The sequence below is a fragment of the Tasmannia lanceolata genome, unplaced genomic scaffold, assembly GCF_043159265.1.
Source record: "Tasmannia lanceolata isolate RefF3 unplaced genomic scaffold, GAP_Taslan_0.1 ptg000005l, whole genome shotgun sequence".
Classification (NCBI taxonomy): Eukaryota; Viridiplantae; Streptophyta; class Magnoliopsida; order Canellales; family Winteraceae; genus Tasmannia; species Tasmannia lanceolata.
Window position 1 is genome coordinate 21,928,642 of NW_027518682.1, and position 20,089 is coordinate 21,948,730.

General features: G+C 41.6%; 2 protein-coding genes across 2 annotated transcripts; one reads left to right on the forward strand and one right to left on the reverse strand.

Annotated features, from left to right (window-relative positions):
- Positions 1–4,370: 4,370 nt before the first annotated feature.
- Positions 4,371–7,584, reverse strand: LOC143877971 (protein TIFY 10A-like). The gene is made up of 5 exons (XM_077380331.1): positions 7,238–7,584; positions 6,432–6,639; positions 5,276–5,559; positions 5,116–5,173; positions 4,371–4,781 (listed from the first exon to the last, which is right to left on the reverse strand). The coding sequence occupies exons 1-5, from the start codon at positions 7,410–7,412 to the stop codon at positions 4,688–4,690; spliced, it is 819 nt and encodes a 272-aa protein (XP_077236446.1). The 5' UTR covers positions 7,413–7,584; the 3' UTR covers positions 4,371–4,687.
- Positions 7,585–15,141: 7,557 nt separating this feature from the next.
- LOC143876425 (uncharacterized) lies at positions 15,142–15,903 on the forward strand. The gene has a single exon (XM_077378119.1). The coding sequence runs from the start codon at positions 15,142–15,144 to the stop codon at positions 15,901–15,903; it is 762 nt and encodes a 253-aa protein (XP_077234234.1).
- The last annotated feature ends 4,186 nt before the right edge of the window (positions 15,904–20,089 follow it).

Consider the following 20,089-nt stretch of genomic DNA (forward strand, 5'->3'; position numbering starts at 1 on the left):
ATTCTGCCGCAAGCTTAGTAACCAGTTGAGAAAGTAATCCCGGTGGCAAAAAATGATGGGGTTCCAATTTAGGGCCCTTTTCCGACTCTTTATACAAGGGCGCCTTTAGTTCTATCATTCCTCTTTTGAGAATACTTTTTGTAATATCGTGTTATACAATCAGTCATTTTGCTAAGTCATTTTGCTCATGCTCTACAAGTTATTTATCTTTCTTGATTTGTTTTTGAATGACTCTCTTTATCTTTCTTGATTACAGAAATCATATCCCCTTCAAAGAAAAGTGAAAATTTTAGGGAAGTTGTTCATATCTCTATGTATTTCTTCTGTTCTACACATCCGCACTTGATCCTACTAATAAATAATTAGGATCATCCGGTGTTATTGTCACGGAAGGGGTGACCTGTGGAAAGGGCTACCTGGAAAGGCCAGGGTGAAAGCCGTCACAGAGCGGGCCACCGAGGATGGCAGATTCGGAAGCGTGGTGGTATGTTACGGTCCTGAGTGGGGGGCCCGGTAAGGTACCTAACACCTCATGTGGGTGAATGCTCCAATCATCGGCGATGCCGGCTGTTGGGCCTCATCGTGGGGGCGTGCCTGAGAGAAGATGGGTGCCTTTTATAATCTCATTGATTCTTTATGACAAAAAAGAACTTACAATCGATTGAATCATACAAGATGTTCAAAATCAAGCCGAGGTTCATTGCATGTGTTCAGTCAGCCAAGTACGATAAAACTTGCAGACTATCGAGGGTGAAAAAGGTGAGCAGCGTAGGAGGGTGGAGAAGCCAGGGGGCTCGTGTAAACGGTGAGCACAGTAGGAGGGTGGAGAAGCGAGGTGGCTCGTGGTGGCAACGGGGAAGAACGAGTCCATGGTGCCGGAGATTGAAGGACTTAGAGAGTTCGGCAGCCGAGTAATGCATTTTTTGAGTATAAGTCTGGGAATATTGTAGGGCCGGGACAGATTTTTCTTCAAGTGGGTTGGGTTTTGAAGTTTTCTCCTCAGCTTTTCATCTCCTACTTTTGCCTTTTCAAAGTGAGAATAACAGTACTAAGCTGGTGTGTGTGTGTGTGTGTGTGTGTGTGTGTGTGAGAGAGAGAGAGAGAGAGAGAGAGAGAGAGAGATTAGAATTTAGAAGCTGTAGTTTTTCATTCAATCAACCAGTTTTTCATTCAATCAACCAAAGATGTATGAAAACCAGTAGAACAAACATGAAACGAGTAGATCAATAGTAGCTGGATTGTCTTTCTTCGTCTTCTAGATTCTTTAACTTTTGTTCCTCTCATTCGCCTGCTTCGTTGATTCTGTAGTTGAAGGAAAGAATGCCAACTTGGCGTTCTATTTATAGTAGATAACTACAAAGAGGAAAAGCAGATATTTTGGCATGGCGTTTTATATTCAATAAACACCCGACTACATTCAAGCGGCTCTTTAACCACTTGATGCTAGCATTCCTCATTATGTATATTGCTTACTAATTACCGTCATTTCCAACATGATCAAAATTTTCGTCTGAAGGGACCCACCTTGGAGAGGACCTATATCCAAGTGCGGACCTTGCCAACCACCAGAGACAGCGCCAACTCTGAAAAATGTGAAAAATTTCTAGACCTTTGAAATGCCCAAAAATGCCCTTTGTCCCTGTAACTTTTCAATTATTTTAGAAGGGGCAAAGGTGTTTTAAGAAGGGCATATTGGGAACTAAACATATGCATGACTACTTTATGTCATCTTTTTAGAAATCTCCTGCCAGTAGCCCTTTGTCCAAGAAGAAACCCTTTTTATTCCGTCAAAATTGAAACTATGCTACATTAGTTTAAAAAGAGGTGGGTTTTTAAGGTCTTTAAAAAACAGGTATGCATGTTTTTATAGCAGCACCAATGTAAAAAGGTTTATTATTGGTGTGCTGATTTTGATAACACCACTCCACTTTTGCTAAATTCAACACACCTAGTTTTGATAGTGACATCTTGTTATTCTATCCAATTTTGAAGAATTAATGTTTTTATGGTCACTTTTGCTAAATTCAACACACCTAGTTTTGATAGTGACACATTGTTATTCTATCCAATTTTGAAGAATCAATGTTTTTATGGTCAGTCAAGCTTGGTTCACTCTGATTGTAAGTTGTAGAATTTTAAGTCCTTTGGCAGTTTTGCAAGTTTGATTGTGTGGAACATTCTCGAGGCTCCATTTCTTTTAACGTAAAATGGACGTAAAATAAATTTTATGCTAATTTTTAGTGTAAAAATGGCATAAAAGAAATTTTATTCTCAATTTTAGTGTAAAATTTGTTTTTGCACCAATTTTATGTCGAGAAACGGAGCATAAGTAAGAAATGAGTTTGAAACTTAAGATATTTGACATCTTCTACATAGAGACTGTAATTGAGCTGCACAAATTTGATGAGTTGTTTGCCCCCTCGGCGCAAATTCCTGGCTCCGCCCCTGCATATATCCCATGCGTGAATATAACCATTTGATTCAAGGACAGTCGTCTGATGAATGTTGAGCAATGGATCTTTCTTTTTAACCGTCCATTTTAAAAGCCAAGAATTAGATGGCAAGTATATTCCAATCTAAACAACATCAAACATTGGTTGATCTGATCTTGTAGGCCATAATCATGAGGCGGGGTCCATTGTTCACCAATGCCAAAAGAGTATTTTCATTTCATTTGCCAGGCAAATAAATGAGGAATGTTAAACCAAAACCCACCCTTGTAAAACCCCAGTAGCAAGGGCGCCCCATTGAACCCACATCATAACTGGATTATGCGCCCCCCCCCCCCCCCCCTATTATCCGTTAAAGGGGGGGGTGCATAATCCTACAGGGGGTGAAAAAATCATCTCCCTTTTACATTTTTCAATCCAAATATAAATGACATTGGGTGATATGGATCCAATAAGGTGCCCTTGCAAAAACCAGTTTAGTATTCCTTGCAATGTATACCATATGTACGAAATGCTAAATTGAAGAGCGCCCTTGCCAAAATCCAGCCGCAAGGGTGTCTCTCATTGGAGCCATGTGATTCAACTGCATATGATTGTAAGTGCAGCTATAAATGTAGTTGGATAGCATGGCTCCTATGAGACGCCCTTGCTCCGGGTTTTCTGTGAGGGTTACTTTCAGTTTAGCATCCCTCCAAGGTTCAAACTACAAGCAATGTCCTTTCCCCATGATGCTTTTATTGGTGGGCTAAAAAAAATGAAAGCAAAGCTGAATTGAAGCGCACGTTTGTAACTTGTAACTTGTAAGGGCGTCGTACCCATTTGGCTCTATGTCATCACCCACATCTTTATCATTTTTCATTTTTAATGGCGTCATAAATAAATGAAGTTTGATGATGTAAATCCAGTGGGGAGTCCTTCACGCTGTATTTTTGCAAGGCTGCACTTCAGTCTAGCATTATTCTTGTAGAACATGATGAGGCGACATACACAGCCTTGGTCCCACATAGAGAGTACATTAGCTTTTCTTTTCAGAAGCGTAAACAAGCTAGGCGGAATTCTCAATGTCATCCTATCCGGCATTTTTCTGTTACTGTTCAGTTCAACGGAGCTGATCACTTAAAAGAGAACCATGCGTGAACGTGCCTGGTTGTATTACAACGACGTCCCCCCACATCTCTCACTCTCAGAAAGATGAGCGACATGTACCAGATCTTGTGAAGCATTCAAACCTACTCTCTTTTTTTTGTCGGTAATGACATATATATAGTCTTTGACACGTTTTGGGAATGGGCTTCCTCTGGGTCAATGAGGTTTTGAGTGGAGGTATATCATTCCATGGCCCCATCCCCCCACTTGCCTCTGTAGTGGAAAACGCGTCTCTATACAGTTTTTTTTATTTGCTCTTCACTCTTCGCTCCTGCTTCTTTCCTTTTTTAAGTCGCGACCTTAACAAGGTGGGGAAGTGGGCCCATCAAAAGCGATCGGTACGCGTATATTATAAGTTTCCCTTTCACATTTATATATTACAAGATCCCTTTAAATCATATAATAATAATTAACGAGCTAGATGATAAGGTAGTAGTGTTAAAATTATTTTTTGGACCCGCAAAAATGACTCGCACGGTCAATCAATAATGTGGCCAAAAATTCAGCTGTCTAGATTGACTTGTTGAGGCCACTTAAAATTGCCCTAGCAGAGCATTTTATTCACAAAAATCCCTCACTCGGTAGTCGGTTTGGCAGGCCTCGTCATGACCGACAAATTGTAGTTGAAGGAAATGTTAATTTAGAAAATACCGATTACGGGTCCAGATTAAAGTTGTAAGTTTGAATTGTTAAAAGAAATGTTACAAATTCATATATTTTCCTCGGACGCTGTACGAATTACCATTTCTTTAATTCTACGATTTCCATCACATGTATTCAAACTGCCTTTCATTAATAATCGACTCAGCATTATTTTATACAGATCAAGCAAGAGGAAAAGAGAATTAATAGTGTGCTTTCTATAGAAGACTTAGTGGGTGGTACATCACCTTCACCTTCGTCAAAAAAGAGGAGTTCATACATCAGGAATAACAATATTCAAAAAGAATACAATGCCATGCTTTACACGTGCTTGGGATTCAAACCGGCATCATGGAGTTAGTTTCAAAGCCGACTCGAAAGAGACAGCTGAAGGGGATTTTGCTGGTCTAAGAATCTAAGATGGCTACTGATAGTCTGATAGTTAGAAATCAAGTGGCTTGCGGAGCCAAGCCGAGCCATGACTTGCTTTCTGTCGGCGCCGAAGATGCTGGGGTTAATTGGTACGGAGCTTTTGCATTTATCCTGCAAAATAGCACCAAAAAAGTTTATTTTCTGAGACAAGGAAATATTATTTCACGGAAAAAAATTGTTCATTCCCTCTTCGGATTGCAAGAAAAATATTTCTAACAGGAAAATTTTTCTTCCGAATTCTGTGTGTGTGTGTGTACGAAAAGTAAGGAACTTTATATATAGTTTTTCCCTTCCAAACTTTTCCAAGAAATTCCTTGAATTTGGGTAAGAAAAATGATATTCCACGGAAAAAATAAATTGGAAAATTTTCTTTCTTCAGTCTTTTTATGCCGACGAAGAAATTTTAATAAATTAAATAATGCAATTATTTAATAAATTGACATACCTATCCTTTCTCTTCTCAAGGAACCGGTGAAGGGAAGCCTTTCTTGCAATAGGCAAATCTATTACAGAAAAACAAAAGAATTACGTCAGTTTTGTGTTATTGATATTAAATGTATCAGTGAAAATTAAGGAAAATAATTCATGATATAAAGAAATGGTACCTGAAACAACTGCCTGAGGAGGGCGTCTGATGCTCTCTTGTGGAGGATTGTGGGTAGAACTCGAAGTCAGATTAGGATTATGTTGTGGCAAACTTCCATTCCCAGAAGAGGAAATCGGATTAGGCTTTTGTTGTGGGAAATTTCCATTGCCGGAATTCTGTGAGCTTCCCATGCTTGCCAGAAGCATGAGTTCCTTTGCCTTTTCCGACGGAAAACTGTCGAAGACTAGTACTCTGCCGGCATAAAATATCGTCATCTGGGCGGTTTCCGGCTCGGTTGCAGTCCTGGATAATATTATTAAAAGAATAACGTGAATTTTCGACCATGATAAACCACATTTTCTACGTGCATATTCATAATAAATGCAATGCAGCCCATTTGGCGTGAAAGACGGAGGCAATCAATGCAGAATTTTGTCAGTTTACCAAAGTACTCTTGTAAAAGTACCAAAATTTTGTCAGAATTTTAGTCTTCTACGCAAATTCATATCAGCACAACCTTGCACTAAAATTTTTTATTTTTTTTAATTAATGGTGTAAGCCCTTATAGTCCCCTATTTTTCAAAGAGTCTTCTATGACCACATCATAGGATGATCCAACCACCCATAAGATGGAACACGGCGTAGATAAGTTGTTCCCCAAAAATTATTTCCATGGGATCATCCTAGCCCTCGGATCTATAGAGGTTTCCATCTTATGCAGTTCCTCTATAGATCGGAGGGTTGGGATCAACCTATGGTAATGATTTTTGAGGAACAGGGTTCCATCTTAAGGCAAGTTGAGACGGAAGATCTTTTCACATTCTTCATGAAAATTTTCTAAGGGATTCATTAGCCGACCGCAACTAGTTGGGACAAAAGCTTAGTTGAGTTGAGTTGACTTGAGCTTAGGGTTCTTTCTCAAGGAAGGTTTGGATCATCCTATGATGCGGTCCATACACTACTCTTTGAAAAGTAAGGGCTTGCACCATATAAAAACTCGCATTGCACTAACCCATCTGGTCGTTTATTACGGTTCCCAAAAGGACCCTTAAAACTAATTAAAAAAAGGAAAGACAAGCAGAATTCGTGCCATTATTAAAGAATGGTTTTTCCTATATCATTTCCCCAAAAGTTAAAATTAAATTAAAAAAAAGCAATAATATATCTGAATGTACCTCAAATCGCCTGTCTTTCGGACGTCTTGCATTGAAACTGATGGGGCAAAATTGGAAAACTGAGGGAACATATTCATGGATTTCGCGTTTCGGGTAACATGATTTCGGTCAGCGACGCCTTCGTTGCTCTCCGAAACTTCATCCGATATTTTCAATTTCGGCAATAAATCCATCGTCTCTTGCGCCGGCCGAAACGTTTCAAATCTTCCTGAAAATTCATCAACGAGAAGGAAATTAGCACCACAGTTTTTCTCCGCTTTATTGTTCACGTGTCACGGAAGAAAATTTATCCTTTTTTTAAAAAAAAAAACATAGAAAATTATAAATTATAAATTATTCACTGTCCAGATTTTGATTTCTAATAGTCAACATATTTGGAAAAAAATCACAAGAAATCGGTAAAGTCATGAAACTCTAAAGACTGATGTAGATAAACAATGGTTTATAAGAGAAGATTTCAGATTTCGATCTTAGATCATATACACGGATTCTTCATGTAGATCCGAAAAGGAAACAAAAACAGATAGATAGCTATCATCAAGAAAGCATTTAATTGGCAGAAACCCTATATATATTTTCTGACTTTGATTTTTGAAGGAAGCCAGTGCAAAAAACCAGCAAATAGATTAAAGGATCGCAAATTCAGGAATTTTCACCAGAAAATCACAAATCTGAAAAAAAAGGCCTTGGTTGTTTGGTTGTCTTCACCAACAAATTAAGGAGACAAACTAGTAGAGATTTTATCCCTAAAAGGTAAAAATTTCTATGTAAAAAGGAAGGAGAAAAAGAGAGAAACAGGTTCATACCTTTCCCTTCGGGATTGCAAGTCATTCCAAGGCCTAGATCTCCGAAACTCCCTTTCTCCTTGAGGTACTGGCTCAAAAGGTTGCAGGTTTGAGAAAAATTGGATTTTTCCGGTGCTTTCGCCATTCTCCATCCCGGAAACATCATGGCTTCTGAGAATTCCTGTGAGCTCGACATATTGTCCGGCCAAAAAAAAATGGGATTTGATCCTTCAATTTTCGAGAAATGGAACCTCTAAATATATCGTCTCTCTCAATTTCTTCTTCTTCTTCTTTCTCTCCCTCTCTTGCTTGTTCTCTGATGAAGTTTTGCCTTTGGTTTTTATCCTTTTCTTATAGTCTTTGATCTCCTTTCTTTCTTTGATTTCAAGCACGTGATCTATTTTAAAGGCCGAGAGAGTTTGAGAAAGTCTTCCAAATCCTTTCGCCAAAAATAAAACAATTCCGAAAAAGAAAGACATTTTCGCCGTGAATTACTAACGGTTACCGTCTATTGTCGTTGACGGCAAGAAAAGAGCCCAACGTGACGACTGACGAGGCGATATATCAGTGTTACGCTTCTCTTTCTTTCACGGTCGTCTAAGAGTTCCCCGTTAGGTTTAACGGCGTTATTAAAAACACCGTCTGGCCACGTTTTTATTCCGTCTTCCTTACCTTCGTCCGTGGGAAAGTTGAGTTGGTGGGTCCCACGCGCCTCTGCAGGCACGTTACCTGTTTGTCAGTAGTGGGGGCCACGACGAAACCCACGCGAAAGCTTCCTAATGTAAAATTGCAAACGCGGTTGGCGCCGCAGTAGGTGGCTCAATCACACTATTGGCTCTGGGCCACGTGGTGGAGTATTATTGGATGGTGATGTGAAAATCTTTTCTCGTGATTGCATTATAATACTGTGTCTCCCGCTTTGAATTCCCAATGTTTTTCTCGTTGCGAACTCTCTCGTGACGTGCTTAAGTCGCTTTGACAGCACACAGTTCCGCCCAAGCAAAAAACATGGCCCCAGCATTGAAGAAATTTACACTACCGCCACTATTTATGTCAAAAAACGTGGCACTTGATTTCCGTTTCCACACCTTAAACCTGTGCGAGATTTTACATGCTGTGAGCCATTATAGTCCAGTACATTTTCAAAATGGACCGTACGCCCCACACCATAGGATGATCCAAACCGTCCATTTGATGGGACACAACATAAATAGGTTACGCCTAAAATAATTATTCACATAGGATGATGATGATGATGCTAGCCCTCCGATCTATAGAGCAACTGCATATCATGGAAACCTCTATAGATCAGATGGTTGGAATCATCACACGTAAATGATATCTTGGGCACAACCTATTTTTGTTGTGGCCCGTCTAATGAACGGTTGTTTGGATCATCCTGTGGTGGGGTCATACAGTCCATTTTGGAAAAATACTAGACATAAAAACTCCACTTGTTCCGAGCAGCCCATCACATCATCACAACTAACCCAAAAAAAAAAAAAAATTAGCGACAAAAATGCCCAAAAGCCTTTTTCAAAATGATATATATGCCCTATTTATGTAGACGTGGATATATTAAGAGGGGTGTTTTTCGTATGTGTGTTTTGATCACTTCACCGGTTCCCCCTTCTATTTTATTTAATATAATAATTTTCATTCGGTTCACATGAATATGAGCTTTGGTTGTATCAACTAATAAAAAAATCCAAATAAAAAGACTGGGAAATGGTCAAAACATGTCATTTTCCCAAAAATATTGATAACACGACATGAAATCAATATTTTATGTAATTTATCAGTACAAGCATTTAACCCCATATTGGAAATAGACATTGGAATAAAATAATAGGCCTTCCGCCTTCCTATTGTGCCATGTGCATATTCGCACTTTAATTACTATTTTTAAGGACAAAAAAAACTTTCCTTTTTCTAATATAAAACGGCTATCACACACTATTCTAGCAAATCCCTTTTAGTATAGGTCGGCGATTAGGAATTAGTTGTTACATTTTACGGTGAAATTTACACCCCACATATCACTAATCACTAATTAATAAAAGCGAGAAAAGAAGCAAACACACAATGACAAAACACAGAGAAAATAAGGTTAAGCTTGGCTGCAGATAGTTACCAAAACTTAAGTGGTCAATAGGTATCGGGGGCGACAAGCTAAGTAGTCTTCTCGTAGTTAGTAGTGGTAAGTAGTGTCTGGTTGTCAGCCTTGTGAGGTAGTGGTCAGAGGTGTGAAAGAGAGAAAAAGGAGAAAACGCATCAATCCCAAGATTTTACCAGGAAAAAATCGCCAAGTTTTTTGCTTGTATTTTGCTAATGGTTTTTAATTAATACGTCACATCATAAGACAAGGAGGAGACTAAGTCAAGTAGGCTTGTAGTACTTTGAAACTCAACATGCAACCAAATAGCAAAATAATATTTTGTTGACATGGCGCACCCAAAACCCACACAAAACCATTGCGAAACCACACATTTTGTGCAATAGGTGGTCGGGCAATAATGCATGTCCACGATTAAGAACACAATAATCCGCTATGAGAGAAAAAAAAAACAAGGAAAAAATATTGCAAGAGATCTTATAATCTCCAAAAACCAAAATCAAAATCATGTCTTCCTATAATAAGGAAGGCTATCCTTTTCTCTCTCTCCTAAGACCGTAGTATCCCTCATAGGCAGATTATGTGGCTTTTACAAGAACCTTTATATTGGGGTTTCTCTCAAAAACCTAAACCTAAACCTAAACCTAAACCATCTCTAGTGAATATAGGAGCCAATGGTTCTCCCAATTGGACAACCTCCTCATTAGCTTGCTTATGAAAGAAAAAAAAAAAAAACCAACACTTGCCTCTTCCTATATAGTTCAAATACCCCACCAAATGTGTTCAGTAACCTAGTAATAATGCACTTAATTTAGCTTTCAAATGGTTCTTTTGTTGAATCATATCTCTCTTTTCCTTTTGGATATAGGGCCCGTTTATTTGTATTTTGATTCGGATTTGAGTTTTGGATACAAAACACATCAATCTTCATGATCATGCTTTAAGAGAGAGAGAGAAATAAAGAGGGAGCGAGGGAGGGATCGTTGTTGCCGGAGCAACATCGAGGAGCAGCGATGATGACGGAAGTTGCCACAAATATTAATTTCCAAATAATGTCTCGCAGAAAAGATTTGAAAATCATAATCTTTTACACTGCTGTTGCTGATTTGGAAATCTAAGGATCTAATCCAGTTCAAGATATCAACTAAATCTAAATCTAAATCTTGTGGCCTTATTGAAAACGATAAATTCCCACCCTTTTCTTCCCTCCCCAGCTGCTCCTTCTAGTGTTAAAAGAGAATCAAAATTCATAAATATACTAGAGGGGGCTGCCCCGAAGAAAAAAAAGGGCGATTTTATTACTTCCCCATATGGAAAAAGCTAAAAAGAAAGTCACATTTACACTCCGTAGAGGACATTTATTGGGCCCCAATTCTATCTTGTTTTCATGATCAAACCTATTGATCAGAACAATACTTATATTTCCGGCTAAATGTCATTAGGAACACATTGGCTAGATGATCCAAATCTCTTGATCCATAAAGCCTTAGTTTAGGATTTTGCGAAGATAAGCTAAACCATTGAATGGGACCAATACTACGGGGTTGCTTCATAATTTCATACAAGAACCGAGATTCTGATAATTTAGACAGTTTGAGATTGGGTTGGTGTACCTATAATGTTACACCTGGCCATCTGGGTCACCAGCCATCTAGTGATGCCACACCAGCAAGAGTCCCAGCCAGGCATAGGCTTCGCCCAAGCCATCTCGCCGACTATGTGCACATGGGGTAAAGGCCCAGCTGCCCTTCACTAAAGCCCACCATCTGCATAAGGAAAGGCTAAAGTTGTTAGAAAAGAGCAAATAAAATTAGGACACCTGTTAGTTGTTAGAGAGAGATTGTAAAGGGAATCAATTATATAATGACAGAACCCATCGTTGTGATGGGCAGATAGATTGATTTTCCACAATTTTCCTCTATTTCCATCTTCTTTCCCCTGTTCATCTTCTCCAGGAGGCCACTCAACCTCGAATTGAGTTTTTCTTACAGATCCACACCCATCAATTGGTGCTTTCATTGCCTTCTCCCAACCCAATGGCAGAAGGTACCAGATTCAAGAAAATAGAAGAAGCCATTCACCAGCTCCATGACTCCACCTCTTCCCACAATACCCAAATCCATTCCCTCACAACCCAGCTCTCTTCCATCACTACTACTCTTGCAGAGCTCGTCGCCGTCGTTTCAACCATCAAGAGACAACTCGATCCGCGTCGGATTGAATCACCACAGCCATCTTCCCCATCATTCGCACTCCCAGATCCACACCTTAGCCGTTCGATAAAGTTGGATTTTCCTCGCTTCAACAGCGTCGATCCCCTTGGCTGGAACTTCAAGGCCTTCTCCTATCACAATACCCCTGATGAGCAGCGACTTACCATCAGCTCCTTCTACATGGACGGCCCAGCCCTTGCTTGGTTTCAATGGATGACAAACAACAAACAGTTAACATCATGGTCTGCATTCACCGACGCCCTCGCCGTGCGATTTGGCCCTTCTGAATAAGTCGATCCACAGGGTGCCCTATCCAAACTCACACAGACAACGATGCTTGACTACTACCAATCTGAGTTTGAGGCTCTGGCCAATCAAACCGTGGGATTACCTCCATCCTTCATGCTCAGTTGTTTTATCTCCGGATTACGGCCGGAGCTGCGCCGCGAAGTTCAATCGCAGAAACCTACATCCTTATCTCAGGCCATCGGCCTCGCCAAGCTTAAAGCCGATCACTACGCGGATGCCCGCCGATTTCAATCTCGTTTTTTCCAATCAAAGCCTTCGCTGCCACCATTACTCCCTCCACCCCCAATCATCACTGCCCTCCCCCCTTCTCCGCCTCCAAGTCCTCGTTTACCCATTCGTCGTCTTTCGCCAGATGAAATGCAGGCCAGAAAAGATAAGGGGCTTTGTTTTAACTGCGATGAGAAATTTCATCGGGGCCATCGCTGCAAACCACCAGGCAAATTCTTGCTTCTCTTGGCCGACGACACGGATGCAGACTTTTCACAAACACTTGAAGAACCTGTTTCTACCCCACCATCCCAGGGCAGCCCACCATCCAACTCTGATCCGGTAAATACCCCACCCCCAGAGATCTCCTACAATGCCTTAGCCGGCCAACCCTCCCTCCGTACCCTTCGTATCGCCGGTACTCTCCATAATACCCCCATTCAAATTTTGGTGGACAGCAGTAGTACCCATAATTTCATTCAAGACCGCATGGCGCGCCACCTCCGCCTACCCGTTCAGCCGGAGTCCTCATTTTCTGTGACAGTCGGTAATGGCGATACCCTCCTCTGCATTGGTCGTTGCTCCCAGATTCCACTCATCATTGAGAAGCACAAATTTCTCCTCGACCTATTTGTGTTACCGTTACATGGCGCAGACCTGGTACTCGGAGTTCAATGGCTGCTCGAATTGGGGCCCGTCACTTTTGACTATTCAAAGCTAACCATTTCATTCCTCAAGGACTCCAAGACAGTTACACTTCATGGCGAACCAACTCCCGTCCTCCACATGTTACAACCTTCCCAACTACAGCGATGCCTCTCCACCTCTTCCATATCCACTTACTATCGTTTGGAATTCATCCATCCTAACCTCACAGACAATACTCCTATTCACCCAGATATCGCCACCATCCTCTCCAATTTCCCCACGGTTTTCGACACCCCCCACGCCCTACCACCACCACGAGGATTCGATCACAACATACACCTACTCCCTGGTTCTGCCCCTGTCAATGTCCGACCATACCGGTACCCACACTTCCAAAAGCAAGAGATCGAGAAATTGATCTCTCAAATGCTCACAGAAGGTGTCATACGGCCTAGCACCAGCCCTTTCCCCTCACCAGTCCTCCTAGTGAAAAAGAATGACGGCACTTGGCATTTTTGCGTGGACTACCGCGCCCTCAACGCCATTACAGTTAAAGATAGATTCCCTATCCCCACCGTTGACGAAATGTTCGATGAATTGCACGGCTCACGCTTCTTCTCTAAACTCGACCTCCGCTCTGGCTTTCATCAAATCCGCGTCAACAGTTCTTCTATTTCTGCCACTGCCTTTCGTACACACGAAGGCCACTACGAGTTCCTCGTCATGCCTTTTGGGCTCTCCAATGCTCCTTCAACATTTCAGGCAGCCATGAACTCCACCTTCAACGACTTTCTTCAAAAATTTGTCCTAGTCTTCTTCGACGACATTTTGGTTTACAGCCCGACTTGGGAACTCCATCTTCAACATCTCACCCGGGTGCTCTAGCTCCTCCACAACTCGACCTTCTTCGTCAAACATTCCAAATGCCAATTTGGGCAGCAATCAATCGACTACTTGGGCCACGTTATTTCCGCTGACGGCGTTCGAGTTGATTCCTCCAAAATTCAGGCCATACTAGACTGGCCGCGCCCATCGTCGCTCACTGCACTCCGCGGATTTCTGGGTCTCACAGGCTACTATCGCCGGTTCGTTCGAGGATATGCCTCCATTGCTGCCCCACTTACAGATCTCTTGAGGAAGGATGCTTTCGACTGGTCCGAGACAGCCCAATCAGCTTTTGAATCTCTCCAACAAGCCATGATCACAACTCCAGTCCTCACACTCCCAAACTTCGGTCTTCCCTTCACCATTGATACAGACGCATCAGGCGTGGGCATCGGAGCCGTCCTATCTCAACAAGGCCACGCAATCGCTTTCTACAACAAAAAGCTCTCCCCCGTCTACAATCATCCTCCACCTATATCCGCGAGATGTTTGCGATTACCGAAGCTGTCAGGAAATGGCGCCATTACCTCCTTGGCCGTGAATTTATTATTCGCACGGACCATCGCAGCCTGCAACATTTGATGGACCAGTCTATCCAAACACCTGAGCAACAATATTGGTTGCAGAAACTTCTAGGATTTTAATACCGTATAGTCTACAAACCGGGGAAGGACAACATTGTAGTAGATGCTCTGTCCTGATGTCCCAAATTCTCAGCAATTTCTAGCCCCCAGTTCACATTAACCGCCCAGCTCAAGACCGCATTACAATCTGATGTTGACTCTCAGCGACAAATCCAACTCATCATTCAGCGACCAGGGGAGTACCCAAACCATAGAGTTACCGACAACCTCCTCTTCTACAAAGATCGTCTGGTTGTCCCGTCCCAATCCTCACTACGCCTTGACATTTTCAAAGAGTTTCACACGAGCCCCATCGGAGGCCACTCCGGTTTTACCCGTACTTTGGCCCGCATCAAACAAGGTTTCTTTTGGACAGGAATGCGCTCACACATTCGACAATTGGTGGATGAATGCCAAGTTTGCCAGCAAACTAAATATGCTACCTGCTCCCCTGCTGGCCTTCTTCAATCCCTACCTATACCAGACAAGGTTTGGGAGGATATAGCCTTGGACTTCATCACCAATTTGCCCAACTCCCATGGCAAGACAACTATACTCGTCGTCATTGACAGACTCTCTAAGTATGCTCACTTCCTCCCATTACCCCCACACTACACCGCGCCCTTAGTTGCAGAACTCTTCGCCAATAACATCTATAAACTCCATGGCATGCCCCGGAGTATAGTCAGCGATCGCGATCCTTTATTTTTCAGCAAATTCTGGCAAGAACTTTTCCGCCAACAAGGTACATCACTCAAAATGAGTACCGCCTACCACCCACAAACTGATGGCCAAACGGAAGTACTCAACCGTTGTCTCGAACAGTACTTGCGATGCTTTGTCATGGATCAACCGCTCCATTGATTCAAATTTCTACCTTGGGCGGAATATTGGTACAACACTACCTATCATTCAGCTGCCGGCATGACCCCATTTGAAGCACTCTATGGTCGCAAACCCCCTACAATCCCGGATTACATTCGTGGCTCTTCTAAGGTGGATCAGGTTGACAGTGCTCTGCTCCAACGTGATCAGCTTCTCCAACTACTGAAGGCTAATCTCCTCCGTGCCCAACTTCGAATGAAACACCAAGCCGACAAGCATCGAGCTGATCGTGAATATAAAGTGGGTGACTGGGTGTTCCTCAAATTACAACCTTATCGACAATCCATCGTCGCCAGTCGTACCTCCCACAAGTTCTCACGCCGGTACTTCGGTCCCTTCCAAATCCTGGAGCGTATCGGTTCTGTCGCCTATCGTCTAAGCCTACCCGAGGGCTCAAAGATCCATCCCACATTCCATGTTTCCCTCATCAAACCATGTGTAGGCGACCCTTCTAGTCATGCCATCCCCTTGCCCCCAGTCACTACAGAGTCCCATCCATTGGTCCAACCTTCTCAAGTATTGGCAACTAGAACAATTCAACGTGGTCAGTCCCTCTGTTCCCAGGTCCTCATTCAGTGGTCTGGACTACCACCTTCAGATGCTACATGGGAGGACGCTTCAGAAATTCAGCGCTTATTCCCTGCCCTGAACCTTGAGGACAAGGTTCCTTTCGATGGGGGAAGGAATGTTACACCTGGCCATCTGGGTCACCAGCCATCTAGTGATGCCACACCAGCAAGAGTCCCAGCCAGGCATAGGCTTCGCCCAAGCCATCTCGCCGATTATGTGCACATGGGCTAAAGGCCCAGCTGCCCTTCACTAAAGCCCACCATCTGCATAAGGAAAGGCTAAAGTTGTTAGAAAAGAGCAAATAAAATTAGGACACCTGTTAGTTGTTAGAGAGAGATTGTAAAGGGAATCAATTATATAATGACAGAACCCATCGTTGTGATGGGCAGATAGATTGATTTTCCACAATTTTCCTCTATTTCCATCTTCTTTCCCCTGTTCATCTTCTCTAGGAGGCCACTCAACCTCGAATTGAGTTTTTCTTACAGATCCACACCCATCATATAACATCGAAATTCGAAAGTGATGGGTCAGGAGAGAGATCAAGACATGAAATATGCGTGGTTCACCAAGTTCTACCCTAGCAGGGTCCAATCATACTCAAAAGAAGAGTTTGATCCTTGCTTAGAATGAATGATAACTATATGATTAACACATGCAAGTCGAACTCAAAAGAAACTCAAAAGAAGAGTTTGATCCAGGTTCTAAAGTATTGATTACACATACATTCCCCTTTGCCCATCCTTGGGAAGATTGAGAGGAAGAGAGTGGGCATATATATACTTCCACTTTCCTTTGTCTTGCGAATGAGAAAGAGAAAAAAGGGGAGTCCCTCACGCATGAGCCGATGGGTGGCTCGGCAGGCTAGACCATACCACACGCGCGCTGCCCGGCCCGGCCCGGCGCGCTCGTGGGTCCAAATCCTTTTTTCTTTTCTTTTATTTTTTCTTCCTCTTTTATTAATTATTTAAACCTTCGGTTTTATCTTAACTCTTTATTACCGTTTAAGATACGGTGTAATCGTGGTTTAGTTACCGTTTGGAAAATGTCTCTCACGCACTAAAAGAGTGTGACGTTTCACCCCAACGTGCCTTTTGATTTTCTTTAAAATCAGAATTGGGAAAACAGAAAAGGCATCCTTAGCAGACTCTTCTTCTGTTCTCGTTCTTATCTTCCTGTTTTCTCAAGTTTACAACGAAATTTGGCTCATATAAGCAAGTTCTAAGGCATCTGGGCTGCGTGAGTACACACCCCTGGAGCGAGAGTTGTTGTATGCTGGAGGCATACGCCATCTGCACCGTTGATTCGTCATAGTGGGGGTGAGATTTGCTTTAAGGACACCGAAGATCCTTCGTGCCTCAACTCGATAAGTGATCTAACAACTTTTGTTTATTTGTTTACAATTAATTCTTGCAGAAAATAGTTCGTGTTGATTTATGCTATAGAGGTTATGAGATTAATTCAGTTCAAGGTATTCTCGAATCCTAAATTACAGATTTGCACATCAAATTTCTAACAGTGCACTAGTGTTCCTCCCTTCAGGAACTATTTCTCTTTCCCTTTAGATCTTTTCCTTTCTATTTCTCATTTTACTTTTCATTAGAATTTTATAATTGACGAAATTCTTAATTAATCTATAGAAATATATGGTTTATTGATGAACCGAGATTAAGTTTTGGATGTAGAAGAAATGTCTTTTATCAGATTACCAAAATTAGTATGTAGTTAAAAATTATATAATTTGATTATATCACGATAAGCTCTAAGTGCATTATGATAACAGCAAAAATAAAGATTCTTTCTTCGTCTTATTGACACCTGTTTTAGAATTTTGGATGTTTGTGAACAACTTTCGTATGTTTTAGACGGGCGAAGCTGTTTTAAATCCATTTATTTTAGCGCACCATGTTTTTGCTTTTCTCGTTTTCTTAGACCCTTTTATCCATTTTTTTGAGCTATACGTTTTAAACCCATCCTTTTGGCTTGACATTTTTTTTGCGGTCTTACATAAACCTTGTTTACTTGTTTTGAATTCCAAGGGATCATGCGAGCAATTTCTGAGGATTTTTCTATAGCATGAAGGCATCCAAATAAGAGAAATCTAAGCCAAATACCAAAAGGTAAGGCCTTAAGGGTGAGGTGGAGTGACATTGGCATGCTTGAATTTAACAAGAAGTAGGAATGATTTAAATTTAGTCACGGGGCTTAAGTGTAAAGGCTCTTCTACATAACAGGGATTTAGTGATTGGTGGGGACACAATAGTTTAAAATTTTGGGCATTTTTCATGGAAGATATTTTAGGGCTCCATTTGGATATCAATAGTTTAAAATCTTGGATTTCCTTAAAATCCTGGCTGAGAGATAGGAGAAGAAGGAGACCATCCGCCGTTTTCTGATTTCTCGGCGCTCTTTTCGTCGAGCGAGACATTATGAGATCGTTATGTGTTTCCACATTTTAGAAATCTCAGGATGGGAGAGAGATTTCTCAAAATTGGATTCTTTACTTAAAATCCAGGATAATGGATTGTATAATCCAGAATTTTACACCGCTTTTAAACTTAAACCTGGATTCTAAAATCCACGTATCCAAACAGCCCCTCAGGGTCTGTTCCAGTGAAATACGAGAGGGTAACCATTTTGGGGTAAACCATTTTGAGGAAATCTACTTTCCCTGCATTGGTTTACCCTTGAACTAATTTACATCATTCCAACGTGCAAGGTAAACTAAGACAGGTAGTGATCATATATTGTAGGGGTAACTTTTTTGAGCCATCCATTTTACATCATGCAGATCAAAGGACTAGGATCGCTAAAATGAAATCACTAATCCAAACATTTCTAACTAATTATATCTTAGAAAGCCATTGATTGGATGGTTGGGATCATCCTATAAGTGTGAGTTTATATTAATTATGGGATTTACAAAGGAAAAAGGATAATGCTGATGTGATGTATGTGGGAACAAAAACAGGCTTCTCATGTGAAAGCTTCTCGTTGTCGAAGGATGTTCACAATCACGAGCTTAGATTTAGTTGCAAACAGGTCTCTATAGTGGAGAGCAAATGAAATCTTCTTTGAGATTTTTCAACATTGTAGAGAGGTCAGTCCTTCTGGAAGGGTGCCCTTTTACGTTCAAAGGGAGATGGACTCAATGCCACTTGCCTGCCTAACTTCGCTGCTTGGATTTTTCTTCCTCAAATTTCTCTTTGGATTTCTTTACTTCAATATTATTTGCAAATAATACACCATATGCAAATGTCATTGAAGTTAATTAAATATAATTATGAGAGCTTCTAGAAGGATATGCACGGAGATATTAGGACTAGAAGTAGGGGTTTCAATGGATCCACTTCGGATCGGATCACCTATCTTAGTCATGATCTATTCAAGTCTCTTGTAGGGTGTTCTTCGGATCTTGCTTCCCGTATCTGACTTACGCTTTTGGAGTAATCGGTAGTTTCACATGGTATCAAGCAAAATGTATTGAGTTCAATGGGCCAACCCAAAACGAGTGCCACATATGCCACGTGTAGGCCAACCCTAAAAAGAGGGGCCACACTTGAGCGGGAGAGTTAAAGTATAAAAGATTAGAGAGCTTCTAGAAGGATATGCAGGGAGATGTTAGGGCTAGAAGTAGGGGTTTTGATGGATCCACTTTGGATCGGATCCACCTATCTTAGTCATGATCTATTCAAGCCCCTTGTAGGGTGTTCTTTGGATCTTTTTTTTTTGAAAAGGGTAAGCTGGGGTTAGGCAGACCCCGACCAGATATATTGAAAAAATGGAGATTACAAAGATAGAGCAAGAGCACACCCAAGCCACAAGCGACCGGGAAACAAGAACAGACTAAGTGCAAAGCAGCACGGACAAAAGCAAATCAAGAACAACGGCCAAAAACCAACAAGCAAGCAACAACTAAGTGAAACAGAATTTCAAAGCCCAACAGCAAACAGAGGGGACACGAACCCAAAAGCAAGAGGTCCAGACCCCACTTAGGACTTGTAAGATCCGGGGATGAGCCCTTTGAAGGGGATTCTTTGGCCTGGCAGAGAAGGGGGTGGTGGTAAAGCTTTTCCTTTCTTCTTTGAAATGGTTTGCCAAGATCCTCCCTTAGATGTGGAGGGAGAGGAGACAATGCCCTTACCTGGGTCTTCTTTTGAGAGGCATGCCAATGAATCCTTCCCATCAAAAACCTCTTCCGAATTTGCTAAGGACGCATAACTGTTAACTTGGGCAAATTCTTCATTTTGAGCTGAAAGGATATTGTCTTTGAGAACTTTAGACCCAATCATAGGATTTGATTCAGGAAGAGCTGGAATTATGGGACTACTCCGTACACCCTCAACAACTTTGGAAACAGGTCTCCATTCCTTCCTAGAATGGGTTGGAATGGAAACAGGGCAATCTTCCAAGCAAT